The sequence below is a fragment of the Theobroma cacao genome, chromosome 2 (assembly GCF_000208745.1).
Source record: "Theobroma cacao cultivar B97-61/B2 chromosome 2, Criollo_cocoa_genome_V2, whole genome shotgun sequence".
NCBI classification, from domain to species: Eukaryota; Viridiplantae; Streptophyta; class Magnoliopsida; order Malvales; family Malvaceae; genus Theobroma; species Theobroma cacao.
In genome coordinates this window covers 39,382,384-39,396,865 of record NC_030851.1, presented here as the reverse complement: position 1 = coordinate 39,396,865, position 14,482 = coordinate 39,382,384, and the positions used below count along the sequence as shown (strand labels likewise).

Genomic DNA, 14,482 nt, shown 5'->3' with positions numbered 1-14,482 from the left:
TCGAAGAATAAAATCTTGAATTTTCAAAGCAATTTAAGTTTTTTACAAAGAGAGGATAATTATCTCGATAATGTGTTAATTAAAATTTATATCTTCAAATTAGACGATTCTTGAAGATTAAAAAATATAATCATTATCTTAATTTACTATCTCGATAAAGACAACAAATTTTATCACGAAATAAATTCAATTTTTTAAATAATTTCAATATTTGAATATTTTTAATTTCATTTAATTTTTTTTGACGTATTAATAAGTTAGAAAAATTAAGCCAATAATATAACTCCGGCCAGTTTGTCTCATTCATAAATTGCATTCTTCGCCCTTCTCTCATTTCTGCACCACATGCAAAGAGAACTTAATAAAGAAACAAAACAACGCCACGATCTCAGCTCCAACACTTCCCTTCCTCTTCTGTCTTCTCTTTGGATTAACAGGAACAGCAGACATATATATATATATATAGTAATTTGAAAGGAATTTTGAATATGGGAAATACGTTCGGTTGTATATATCCTGATGATCGAAAAGCGTCCCCGAGGAGAGCTTCAAGGTATCCTCCGCCACGCCCTCTACCCTCCCGCCCCGCCACTTCCTCCTCCGCCGCCTTCACACCTTCGTTTAATGCAAGGCCGAGCTTTTTGTCTTCGTTTACTTCTTCTTCCTCGAGGAAGGAGAGGGACAAGAGGAGAGCATCATCAGCAGGGAGTCTTGACCTTGACCAACATGAGTCTGCTGTCATCCAAGAACAAGCTATTGCCGCTGCGTTGCTGTTCCGGCATCATCAGAGCAACAACTCTCTTCCTTTTATCCGATCAACTTCGGTCGTTCATCCCTCGCCGGGTTCGAAGAAGCATCGTTTTCCGAGGAGTTCAAGCACTAGGCAACCTTCACCATCCGATCCTACGTTAAGGCCTCAACAACTTGTCAACAGCCAGCAGGTTTGACTATTTTTCTCATTTTTTTTTCATACCTTTTTTTTCTAATTATATTTCAATTAACTTTTTTATTTATGAATATAAATTCTCATGTTTATTAATCATAGTTAAAGTACCATAGTAATTTTTCGGACCGTAATTTTCAGAAAGCTTAAATTTAATTTGTTAATAGTAATCGACTTAAACCCATTTTAACAATCATACTCATATCCATTCTTATTAATTGAAAACTATGAAAAATATCGAGATTGTTTGAAAAATAAAATATAAAAATTTAAATTGAGATTTAATTAACACGTTAAATTTTTAAATCTCAATAATTTTTAAAAGTTAGGAAATCCCTAATTAATTAAAAGAAAAATCTTGGCATGCACCTTAGAGAATGAGGAAGGTTATTAAATCATTTGAGTTTCTTAGTCAAATTAATACTAGAAGAAAATAAATATATCCTTGTTGAGATAGTAAAATAATTCAAAATTCTTGACAACATGTGCACCATTGTATAATAGACTTTTATTTCTATTTTTGAAAAGAAACATTATATTTATTTGGTGTTATTTAGAGGGCTTCCAATCCTATTTCCCTTCAAAATTTAGTTAGTCTTTTTTTTTTTTTGTTCCCTTTATGCTAAGATCTTAAAATAGAGGATATGGGGATTTATGTGGTGGATTACTTTCTTTAATTTGAATAAAATTTGCCTTCAATCATTCTTATATAGCCATAACACTTGACTCAAGTTGGTCAAAGTGTTGATTCTTTGATTCAAACCTGTTCTAGTAGTAACCTGGTAGTGGTGGCGTTATTGCTGAATTTTTAGCCATGGGAAAGTTTTTCTATATTTATGTCTAATTTACATCTATTTTCCATCTTGGGTGTTGTCATCAGATGGTTGAAATGTTCAACAAAGAACGGTGGATCATTCACATTCAAATGGGTATAGGTCACCTTTGAATTTTGCAAAGAGAAAATCAAGTCTCCTGAAGCATATAATATGCTTCATTGAATCTAATTTCTCATTCTTATTATATATAAAATTTAAGAACTTACCTAGCTAGTTAATAAAAAATTCTTCCTCCAGGGAGTCAAGATTCATGGTCTTGAAACCAACCATCTTGTGCTTGTCCATGGAGGTGGTTTTGGTGCTTGGTGTTGGTACAAAACAATGACACTTTTGGAGGAAAGTGGGTTCAAAGTCGATGCTGTTGACTTGACTGGTTCTGGAGTTAGTTCTTTTGATACAAACAGCATCACTTCTTTGGCACAGTATGTAAAGCCACTCACTGATATCTTTGACAAGCTAGAAGATGGGAAGAAGGTTTGGTGATTTCAATATTTTCAAAGTGAATTTAAAAGAAATATGCGTATGCATCAGCTAGCAGATTAATCTGTATGTTTGATTGATCATACCAGTCTTGATTTCAAAATAAACTGCAGGTCCTTTTGGTGGGACATGATTTTGGTGGTGCTTGTATCTCCTTTGTGATGGAGTTGTATCCATCTAAGATTGCAAAAGCTATTTTTGTTGCTGCAGCAATGTTGACTAGTGGCCAGAGTACCCTGGATATGTTCTCCCAACAGGTTCGGCTCATGGCATTTTATACATTCAACTCGAAATCATCTAGCTGTCGAAACTGCCTCAGATTATCTTAATAATCAGACTGACACAACTCAAGTTAATGATGAACGAAACTGTTGACCGTAACTAGTTCTTATTAATTCACCAAGCTATCATCTGCAAATGTCCAATTTCTGGGGCACTGAAACCTTTTGCTTGAGATGTGGTTTTTTTCAGTATGATCAAAAGTTATGGTAGAATAAGGTTGAGTAGTATTTCTGTTACTTAAAAGTGGTAGGACTCCATGGTTAAGTTCCTGATCCTGAAAACAAAGTTCTTTGAACTGCTTTCTGCATCAATGTATGCTGATACTTCACTTTATATACCAGACGGGCTCGAATGATCTGATGCGACAGGCTCAGATATTTTTGTATGCCAACGGTAATAACAACCCTCCAACTGCTGTTGATCTCGACAAAACATCATTGAGAGACTTGTTCTTCAATCAAAGTTCAGCTAAGGTACCGTCTCCAAAAATTACCATTGCTGTTGGGAAAGTGACTGCTTGTGTACTTGCTTGCAACATTTCTACATCGAGTTTGTAATGTCATTGCTAAGGATGCTAAATCTTTTGTCTTCCCCAGGATGTTGCCCTGGCATCAGTATCAATGAGACCAATCCCTTTCGCGCCGGTTTTAGAGAAGCTTTCACTTTCTGATATGAACTATGGCTCCATCCGACGCTTCTATGTAAAAACTCAGGAAGATCGTGCCATTGCTATCCCTTTACAGGAAGCCATGATAAAATCCAATCCACCAGAACAAGTCTTCCAGCTTAAGGGTTCTGATCATGCCCCTTTCTTCTCAAGGCCTCAAGGTTTGCACAAGATACTTATAGAAATAGCACAGCTTCCAGCAAAGCAGGCCTGCAGCAGTGCACCTGAGCTGAGGCATCTTTTGGAATATGGCACATTCTGATCCTGCATCTGCTGCATTTTGTGACACTGCAAGCAGAAACAATTAAATTATTCATAACCATGTGCATGCCTATGCTGTTGTATTCCTATCTGTAATGTACAAATTCTATCAATCAAGGATTTTTACTTGTATTTCTGTCTTATAGGTACCAATCAGGGCAATGTAAATGATTTACTACATATTTTTTTGACTTTATCGTAAGTTAAAAAGTACGGACAAAATGCAATCTTTTAACTCAACCATAGGTTTACGGATCCCTACTTAAAGGGCCAGGTTCGAATTCTTTGAAGTCACTCATAACATACCTTGATGTCCCTCGTAACATAATTCAATTAGAGAAAATCAAATGACTTGTCCTCTTCATTAGTCAGCTGACCTCCTCTTTGGTGCCATAATTGGTATCTAAATCCATTGCCTACCAAAGGAACTTGCTAACAAGAATCCACACCAACCACAAATGCCAAATGATAAAAAGGGTAGAATCCAAAACCTATAGCTCAGATTGTTTTAGCCTTTTGAATTGGAAATTTGAAAGTAGCAATGTACCTAACTACCAGATAATACATAGATGTTTAGCCTAGCAAAACCTTTTAACACCATTGTTTGGTGATGTGGCAAATGCATGCCACCACTAATTTTTTTGAGTTTGACAAAAAGGCGAGAAATTATAAAATTATCGTATTCGGTTAACTAAATAGTATAATATTTAATTTTTTTTTGAATTATTTAAAAAAATAAATATATTTTATTATTTTATTATATTTAATCAAATATTTTATTATTATTTTTTACTTAAATAGTCTCGATTATCAATTAATCAATTATCGTTAATCAAAATAATATTTTTCATTTTGTGCATATGCACAACATTGACGTCGAATGTGAAAAATGTCACGCAGTTATATTATCATGTTACATCAACATAATAAGTTAAGTATTTATGATTGCATGTCAACATGTCACGAGAGTGATATTTTGACTAACAACAATTAGTCAATTGTTAATAAAAAAAATTTATTTAATTTAAAATAAAAATATAAAAATTTGATTAAATATAATAAAAAATAAAAATTTATTTAAAATTTGTATCAATATTATGTCCAAAAAAATAATATAATTTTTTCAGAAAAGGGAGAGTATGTTAAAATCACCTTATTGTTCCAAAAATGCCCAAAAAAGATTTGAAAAGAATATGATTCCACCACACACAAGTTGAGACCAAAAAGGGACAAAAAGTAATATAAGAAGCAGACAAAACGACAGCGTTTGGCATCATTGCGGTTTCGCAGATTGCCGGTTGCACATGTCATGCCAGATAATCTCCCCACACCTGATCCATCGCTTATAAGCTAAGCTAAGAATTCCACTCCACTTCCGCCACTACATTTGTGTTGCTAATTCCTCAAAATTTCACTTCGCACTCTCCAATTTAAGGCAAAGTAGGAAGCTTGGAATTAGCAAAAAGAAAATTGTAGTGAATTTATCACATTTCATTTTTATTACAAGGAAAAGTCGTTTTCAATCCTTGCTATTAAAAAAAAAAAAAAGAAACGCTCGCATTTCACTTTCTCTTCCAGTAGGCAGCTGCTGTTACTCTCTCACTGCTCTCCACTTTCTCTCTTCTCCAGATCTGATCTCAAAATTATCAGGTAAACCCTAACCCTAGATCTCCTCCTCTTCGTCGTTGTCGTCTTTTAAAGGTTTAGTGTTTCATTCACTGAGTTCAGCCGTCAATTTCTTCTTTCTTAATTACCATTTTTTACTGTACCTGATTTGATGTTTTTTTCCTTTGGCTACTCGTTTTTATGCCTCAATTGAGTTGTTTAATGTATTTAATTTTTTGGATGCAAAGTAGAAAGTCAAAGGTTTTTGAAAGAGACTTTCTTCTTGCTCTAATTTGTTGACTGTGTCGATGTTGTAATCATATTGTTTGATTTTTTTTGTAATGATAAGGTTTTCCCCTTCTCTTTCCTTTTTTTATTTTGTTCGATTTTATGCTTATTATATGGGAAATTCAGTGAAATTCTGAGTTCCTCATTTGTAAAGAGTAATTTTGGTTTATGATTGAAGTAGATAAATCTGCATTGCTGGTATTCGATAGTTTGGTTAGTGAATAAATTTTGGAACAAAAATCGGGAGTGTGGTGAGTTATGAAGGACCTTTCAAAAAAAAAAAAAAGAAAGAGAGAAAGATTTTGGGTTTCATTTTGATTTAATTGAGTAAGTATATGTTAGTTCTTTAGTTTCATCGCTCATTTTGGAACACCTGTGCGGAAAGGTAACACTTTCTTTTGCTTCTACCAGCTTGCCTCAAAAAAGAAGAAAAAAAAAAACAATTGATATTTAGGTTTCTAACTTTTGTACAGTACTGGGTCTCATTGGAATACTTTTACCATTTCTATGATGTAATTTAGGCTATATTCAAAATAAAACTATGAAAGGAAAAGGAGAAGGCTTAAAAAGGAGGAGTAAAACCAGTGTGTTATAATGGAACAAATGTTCATAGGACCTCACTATGTTTGTGCGGTAGTTTCTTCCGATGGTAAGAGCCATGGTGTTTCTAGGAGAGGTGACTTGTCCAAGCAAGGTAGCATTTGTTCCCCCATCCCCACCTTTCACCCCTCCCTACAACTACTCTACAAAAGTCAATAAATAAATTAATAAATAATGCACAACAGTTCTCAGAATAGAGATATTAAGACAAGCTCTAATGAAATTGTAGCAGAATGATGGAAGTTCTCTCTATGTGCTTATTTTACTTCCTGTCTTCTACTTGTACTGAAAAATGTTGTTCTAAAAGTCCTTTATTAGTATAATGTCAATTGATTTATATTCATTCCATCTCTCCCTGCCCCCATTTCTTCCTACTTGCTCATAATTGGATTATAAATTCTCACTTTGTGCTATTTGTTTCTTCGCTGCATCTGTGATAGGTTTTCTTAACTTCATTTCCTAGTAAGTGTAAAGATGGGTCGTGGAGTTAGCAGTGGTGGTGGGCAGAGCTCATTGGGCTACCTGTTTGGAAGTGGAGAAGCTCCAAAACCAGGCACAAACAAGCCGCAAGCTGCCCCAACTGAAGCACCAGCTGTCTCCAAATCTGCTCCTGCTCCTGCTCCTGCTCCTGCCCCTGAACCAGTAGATATTACTAAGCAAACCCCTGCTGGTATTAACAGTACTTCCACAAACAATTATCTTCGTGCTGATGGTCAGAACACTGGAAATTTCATTACGGTATAACCCCACCATTTCTGATAGCTTTATGATTTCTTTTCCAATTTGTATGATTTTTGAATGACTTGCCTGTTTGGTGTATTAAGTAGTTGTACTTTACTGAAGTTCCTGACATTTTTTTTCCACCAATCTTTCGATGAACAACGGGAAACATGATAAAGGCATTGTTGCAGAATAGGTGGATAGTTCAGAAGGAGCTAAAGGTGTTCTTTTGATAAATGCGTTGCAAGTATGACTTGTACTTCTTAGAAACTTGAATTATATTGAGGAGAAACTATTAGAGAGGCAATGTCATACTTGGGTGCATCTTTTATTAATGTGTATCAAAATTCTGGGAAGTTGACTGGAAGCTGTGAGTCCTTTTTTTTTTTTTGACATTTTTCATTAATTACTCTTAGAAGATAGATGAAATGTATAAGCTTTAATCCGAAGTGTCCATCTCTCCTTCATTGACTCTAGTAGCAAATGACATAGTAAGTTTGGAATGTTAGCTGTTTTCTAAGGGATTCAGCTTGGAAAACAGATGATTGAACATACATACAGGGAGGATGTCATGCCACTGCATGCTGGAAGCTTCTTCAAAACACTACTATATTATGCTTGTAAAATCTTTTATAAGATAAACACTTTCTGTGGTGTCATTTATAATTGGTTATTGCTGTTTAAACCAAGCATTTACTACCTTTTTTTATGGTAGCAGTGTCTGTATTCACCCACGACAGCATATCAAGGGTATTTTGAAAATTAAGTTTAGGGGAGTTATTTCTTCTTGAGCTCCTATAATAACTTTTTGTGTAATTGCTCCCATTTTTTTCCTGGATGCAGGACCGACCTTCTACCAAGGTTCATGCTGCCCCTGGAGGTGGATCTTCTCTGGGCTACCTATTTGGCGGGGCACCTGGGAGCGGTAAATGAGATTGTACCTGGGAGTATTGATTGTTGATTTTTGGGGAAGCCGTAGATTCTGGATGATGCTGTTTAATGATGTTTTTGTAAAAGCAATGAAAAACTTGATGTCTCGTGGTGTAATATACAGGTCTCGTGGTTGTTGTTTGGTTTTATTCAATCAAAGAGTTCTCCAGGTTAGATGCATAAACATCTACTGCAGAGCTCAGTGACTGTGAAAAAACAATGTTATTATTCATAAGCATAGTTCTGCTATTCTTACCCTTTTCTTGCTTTTTTTTTCCCCTATTTTATCAAGTCTACAATTTTGGCAGAGTTCTTCTTGCGGTATATAATGCATCTCGTTCTTATCCTTTTATTGGAGTGAGTTAAGCCCCTGTACTGTGATTTTTGAAGGATTTAAGTTCCTCTGTGGACGGAATCAGATTACATAGGCTACCTGCCTCTAACGTCCGTTAACCCAGTGACAGCATGTAATTCATTCGGCATGTGGTGAGATGATGCGGCGACAATGATCACGTGACGTGGTAGGTTTAGAAAAATCAGAAAAAAAATGAGTCATTTGCAAAATAATAATGAAATAAAAATAAATAAATATTTTAAAAAAAAATCAAATGAATATTTGTTTCTTAGCATTGAAACCTTTCATTATTTAGACAAAAAAAAAAGAAAAAATTTAAAATCCTCGCTCTTGGATAAAAAAACCTAAATCAACATATATCAATTTGAATCTTACAATAAATACTCATTTTTTATAAAAAAAAACCTAAATCAATTCGAATATTAAGTAAAAATTCATAATGGATTGGGGAATTTTTCTCCGTCTAAATGAAAACTTAATAAATATTTAGATAATGCAAGAGATATATTATATTTTTATTATAAAATTATATATTCATGTAAAAGTTAACGTAATAATAACGATGTGAGGGAATTTTTTTATCATTTGATTTGTTATAATTTTTTAATTTCTAATTCTTTTCTTTTCATTATTTTATTATTGGTTGCTTTTTTGTGCTTTTTCCTAAAAAATTTGTCGTGTGAGCGTTTAATGCCACATCATTTCACCGTATATGCATTGAAACCCCTTTTTTCATTAATAGCATGCTTGGTTGGAGGAATAGCTAAGACATTCCCTTTTATTCTCAAAGAATTTTAATTCTTTTATTTAGTTGAGAAATAGTCCAAGGAATAGTCATTTCATAGAAATGATTATTTTTCAAAATCCTCAAAAACTAAGGAATAGTTAATACTACCCTTCCCATGGTATTAGCTATTCCATGGTTGAGAAATAAAATTAAAAAATATAAAGACAAAAATACTCCTTACAAGTTTAAAAAATTACAAATTTTTTGTGTAAAATATTATTTTTTTTCTCTCTCATCCTCTCTCTTGATTCCAACTTTTAATAAAATATTGATATTAAATTGTAAATAAAATATAAATATTTAAATTATAAATTATTTCTATTTAAAAACAAAATAAATTAAAAATAAATTAGCATAATATCATTTAAATTATATAAAAATATTAATAATTAAATAATCAATTATTAATATTTTAAATAAATTATCAATTATTAATATTTAAAAAATAAAATAAAATAAAATAAAAAACTAATCATAATAATATTTAAATTAAATAAAATATTAATGACTAATTATAAATAAAATATTAATATTTAAATTAAATAAAAATATTAATGACTAATTATAAATAAAATATTAATATTTAAATTATCTATTATTAATATTTTAAATAAATAATCAATTATTAATTTTTAAAAATAAAAAATAAAATAATGGATCATAATAATATTAAATTAAATAAAATACTAATATTGTAAAATATAAATAATTAAATTAAAAATAAAATATTAATATTTAAATTATCAATTATTAATATTTTAAATAAATTATCAATTATTAATATTTTAAAAAATAAAATAAAATAAAAATTAATCATCATAATATTTAAATTAAATAAAATATTAATATTTAAATTATTAATTATTAATATTTTAATTAAATTCTAGATTATTAATATTTAAAAATTTTATTAAAAATAAATAATCATATAAATAATAAAAGGTGTTTTTATCTTTTTATTTTTTATTTTTTTATTCTAAAATTATTGTTATCAATCAAATACTACAATAAATAATAATAATTATTTCTATCATATTCTCTTCATTATATCAAATTAAATAATAATTATTTTATTTTATTTTTATTTTATTTTATTTTTACATAATAATTATTCTATTTTATTTCTATCTGTTCCGTAAACCAACGTAACTTAAGAGTTAGTGACGCCACGGGCTCATGGCCAATGTGATTTAATTTTGTCCAAGGGAGTTAATCTATTCAAATTCATAGCACAGGGACTTAATTATAAATTTTCAAATAATACAGGGCTTTTCCCATATTTTACCCAAGAAAAACCTTTAAATAAGTCTTCCAGCCTTCTCCTGGCGTTGTTGCAGCCTATCTGGCCACCTTAACCGCCTCTTTTTCCATTCTCCCTTTTCTAATTCTTTTTCGCTCCTGTCCCAATTTCGAAACCCTAAGCTCAACGCAGAGGATTCAAACTCCGGTAACGCACACACTTCTTTGATTAAGTTTTTTAGATTAAAATTGTCCATACATTTATCAAAACACTTAACTCTGTTCATTTTATGCCTTAATTTTTAATTAGAAATGATAGAAAGGGCTCGAATTAAGCTGAGCCCATGGCAGCAGGCGGCTGTCGCGGTAGGTTCAGCGGTGGGTGCGTTGTTCAATCCACGAAGGGCAGATTTAATAGCAGCTCTTGGAGAGACAACTGGAAAGCCTGCTTTCGAAAGAGTTCTTGAGAGAATGAAAAGGAGCCCAGAAGGCAGAGTCAGTCTCTTTTACTTTACTCCTATGTAATTGATGCTTTAAAATCTATGATAATGAATCAAGTGATCGAAAAAAAAAAACAGGTTTAATGGTTATAAAAATACTTGCTCGAGTGATATTCATGTTAGAAATAGTTTTTTTTTTTTTTGTTCTGATTGAGCAGGGGGATTTGACTTGAGAATTCGTAATGTTGAATTAGAAACTCAAATGGGTGAAAGAAAAAACAGTTCGTTTAGGATTATGGAAGTTGTATAAGATGCCATCAATGTAGAACTTTTTATGTGATCTTTTGCATTGGATTATCAAAAAATTTATCTTTCATGCCTTGAAAAAGATTCGACAAAAAGACACAAATAAACCCCACTATTGGGGTATATGATGCCTGTTTTTATTGTTTTAGCAAGATGATTTTAGCTTTGTAAGTGTCCTTGTTATAAGAATGCAGTGAAAATGCTCAATGCATGCTTTTTCTCTCTTGGTTGGTTTTTGAGAAATGGACTGCAAGTAGAGTCAACCTTACTGGCTTAATAAATTAGTAGTATTCAGTTTAGCGACATTTTTGGCAATCAAAGACTGCAATAACATCATGAAAAAGGAGCTGAAGCATGTTTTCGTTTTTATGTATACTACTGAATTGATGTTAATACACATGGTTATTCCTTTTACCTCTGCTGGTTCGTTGTAAAAGAGAACCTCCTAGTAGATGTGCCTTACTTGTGCATTGCTGTGTTTTGCAACATATTCAATGCAATGTCCAATTCGGAAATTCGGGGCCTAGGTATTACATATCATTATTTGGAATTTGGAGTCTGCCTGTGTTATTAATCCATTGCATTCTTTTAGGTCAATAAGCAGCTTGATAGTTCAAGCATCTTCTTTTCATAGGTCATCCATGATGTTCTTTCCACATTTGACTAATATCCATAGCTGATTATTAACACGTTTTGACCTTCACATCCATAACCAAGGTGTTTTCTTTAACAGGCAGTGCTCCATGAGCGACCGCGTGTTATATCTGCAAAAGTGGGTCAGGCATGGGACCTACCAGAAAACACTTTTGGTGCTGCCTATGCAAGGTTTATGGGATCCAGGAACTTTTCCCCGGATGATAGGCCACCAGTTCGGTTTATGGACACGGATGAACTGGCATATGTGGCTATGCGGGCTCGTGAGGTGCATGACTTCTGGCATACCCTTTTTGGCCTTCCTACTAACTTGATTGGTGAATCTGCATTGAAGGTTATTGAATTTGAGCAAATGTATCTCCCAATGTGCCTCCTTTCAGTAGTAGGTGGAACAGCAAGATTTAATGAAAAACAAAGAACATTGTTCTTCCAGCATTACTTCCCATGGGCTGTCAAGGCTGGTATGCAATGCACAGATCTCATGTGTGTATATTATGAGCAGCACTTTCATGAAGATTTGGAGGATGTTCGAAGGAAATGGGGGATAATACCAGCTCCTACTGCCCCTAAATAAAGTATCAGCCAAAATCCATATAGTGCTGGTTTGGGTATACTTAAGCTCTAGCCCCTCACTCCTGGTTCCTTTCTGGATTAGATGCACAGACTGCAATTTGTCTAAGATCTCATTGAATGGCATAAAAAAAAATTGTCTAGTATTACAATTTTCCATATGTGATTGGCAAGAAATTTTGGGATTGGTGGCTAGCAAAGGAGAAAATGAATTTTGTGGGTGTCATATCCATTGATTCAAATGTAACTGGTAAACTATTTTGCTTTCAACTGTTGATTGACCACACTCAGTAAAAACGGCTTTGTTGTAATAGTTTTGATGCTACAGTGTTTTTATGCATATGCACACGGAGCTATCCTCTCTTCAAGGGTTAACTCGACTAATATCTGTCTACTTCTTTTAAAGCGTTTGACATGACACGAACTCAGGAGTTGAGCTTAATTCTTCAGAATTTTTTTGACAATCAAACTATCTTTGAACAGGATTCTGCATCTTTTTCAGTTAATTTTGTCTTGCAAGGACTAAGAACTAGGTTACAATCTATACCGGCTTCAAGACATAAGAGGTACAATTCTCTAATGGTTTGTTGGCCCCAAGAATGAGGGAAAGCGCTTGGGACAACCTCCTCCCCTTCTTGGGCTTTTTCCAAATGAAAGGGCCTTAAACACTAACATTTTGCAAGGTACTCTATTAACCTTTTGGTAACCCTTCTTACTTCATGAACACTATTTTAGACACTTTGTCTTTGATTAAAAAATTAAAATGAAAAATAGCAATGTTATTGTAGTAACTATTATTTACTAATTAGTCCAAAATTTACTTTTGGGGGATATAGAAAAAGATTTCAACAGAATCAAGCAGGTGAAGGACACCAAAGAAATCGTTCCAGGAACCCACCAACTGGCCAGATGCAGTACCAAGTTCCAACATCCAAGCCACATTAACCTAGTTGGAAACAGGTTAGTAAAAAACAGTACCCTCTTTCATTGGTTCTTGGAAATATGGTTGATGCCCTGTACATATGTTATGATCGGTTGTTTTGTGACCTGAGTCCTATCTGTTTCCCCCCTTTCCTCTTCAATCGATGCTGATTGGCCAGCGCTTCCAAAAGGCCGAATCAAGGACAGATTGGCTGCATGCGAGCACAGACGAGAATCCAAAACCAAAAAAGAAGAAATGTTGTTCAGATCAGATCAGAAGCGATATCAATCCTCTTTTTTGGGAAGATAAAAGTCAACGTGGATGGCCTGAAACTCTACAGCTGGAGACTGAGGAAGGGTTTTGCAGCAAAAAGTGAGAGAGGGATCAATGTCTTACGTGTTATAGGCGATAGCAGAGAAGGGGGGCGGGACCCAGCAGAACAGAGATAGGAACGGGGAGAAAGGAAAGGTTGGGAGGCAGGAGTAGAGTAAAGCAATGAACAAAACAATTAATCCGCTGTACAACTGACAAAGAAACGTAGGGCGGCGCCTGGCGCAGTAGCTGTACGAGAGATGCCACCGTTCCTGATGAAACTGCATGCTGGTGCCTGTTGCTACTGCCCTAGTAGCTACTCCCCATTGCTCCACCTGCACCACCACTATCCTTTTTGCATGCAGATGGAGGAGGTACCCTTGTTAACACAGCTCATTCATGTACTCTTCGATGTGAACCGTTTCAGGTAAAAGATTTTTTATCATTTCTGGACCCTTGTCCTTACTGTTATTCACGTGATTATTGTACTATTTTGTTGATAAATCTTTCAAATGGCAAGCACCCGAGGTCATTGTTTACAGTTTGATGTCATGGTAATCATTTGCTAATAAGATTCTAGTCAGAATTCTGTGAACACTAACACCGTCCGCCATAATTCCATGGAAAATGGACTACTGGTTGAGAAAATTTATTCCTGGTCTCAGGATTGTTGACTCCATATCCGGTGACAATATGGTTTAACTTCTGAAGCTACATTTTCGTAAGGCATCCAACCCTTTTTTTTTCTCTCATGCAGTTGACAATATATAAACCAACACTGACTCTATCAGAATTTGACTTGCTAACCCATCAAAGAGTTCAGTTTTAGTTTAGGTATATTGTGGAAGAGGAGGATTCCACCTCTACCAGCCAGGCTTTGTTGAATGAGATGGTTCATCTTAACAAGTTATTCGAGGCTCCACAGATAACATTATCCTCGCTCTGAGTGAAACCAGATCTTGGACTGAACCAAGTCATCCACCTTCAGAAACTAGTTTGTTGTGTACCATCCAAGTAGTGAAATTTCAGTACAGAGACACGTCCAAGGCATAAGAATAACAAATATGCTTTCGAGAATAACAACTTTTCATATTTCTTCTTTGTTCCAACAGGGCAACCCAAAGTGCTCATTGAAGGAGCTCTGTACACTGTAAATGCATAGGAAAAAATGCATAATTTATTCAAGTATAATTTCTATGTTTCATGAGCTGTATTCATTTATTGCCATGGCATGGGGAACTACACATTCCAACTATGTTATGTGGATCATATGGAAGAAGAATGG

The 14,482-nt window shown here is 33.9% G+C and overlaps 3 protein-coding genes across 3 annotated transcripts; all 3 read left to right on the top strand.

Annotated features, from left to right (window-relative positions):
• LOC18610239 (putative methylesterase 11, chloroplastic) lies at nt 305–3,649 on the top strand. Its single transcript, XM_007045777.2, has 5 exons — nt 305–941; nt 2,017–2,253; nt 2,373–2,516; nt 2,883–3,014; nt 3,138–3,649. Exons 1-5 carry the CDS (start codon nt 489–491, stop codon nt 3,468–3,470), a joined length of 1,299 nt encoding a protein of 432 aa, XP_007045839.2. The 5' UTR covers nt 305–488; the 3' UTR covers nt 3,471–3,649.
• LOC18610238 (protein SPIRAL1-like 1) lies at nt 4,726–7,874 on the top strand. Its single transcript, XM_007045776.2, has 3 exons — nt 4,726–5,119; nt 6,403–6,700; nt 7,526–7,874. Exons 2-3 carry the CDS (start codon nt 6,437–6,439, stop codon nt 7,613–7,615), a joined length of 354 nt encoding a protein of 117 aa, XP_007045838.1. The 5' UTR covers nt 4,726–5,119; nt 6,403–6,436; the 3' UTR covers nt 7,616–7,874.
• LOC18610237 (ubiquinone biosynthesis protein COQ4 homolog, mitochondrial) lies at nt 9,981–12,646 on the top strand. Its single transcript, XM_007045774.2, has 3 exons — nt 9,981–10,201; nt 10,304–10,488; nt 11,473–12,646. Exons 2-3 carry the CDS (start codon nt 10,306–10,308, stop codon nt 11,965–11,967), a joined length of 678 nt encoding a protein of 225 aa, XP_007045836.1. The 5' UTR covers nt 9,981–10,201; nt 10,304–10,305; the 3' UTR covers nt 11,968–12,646.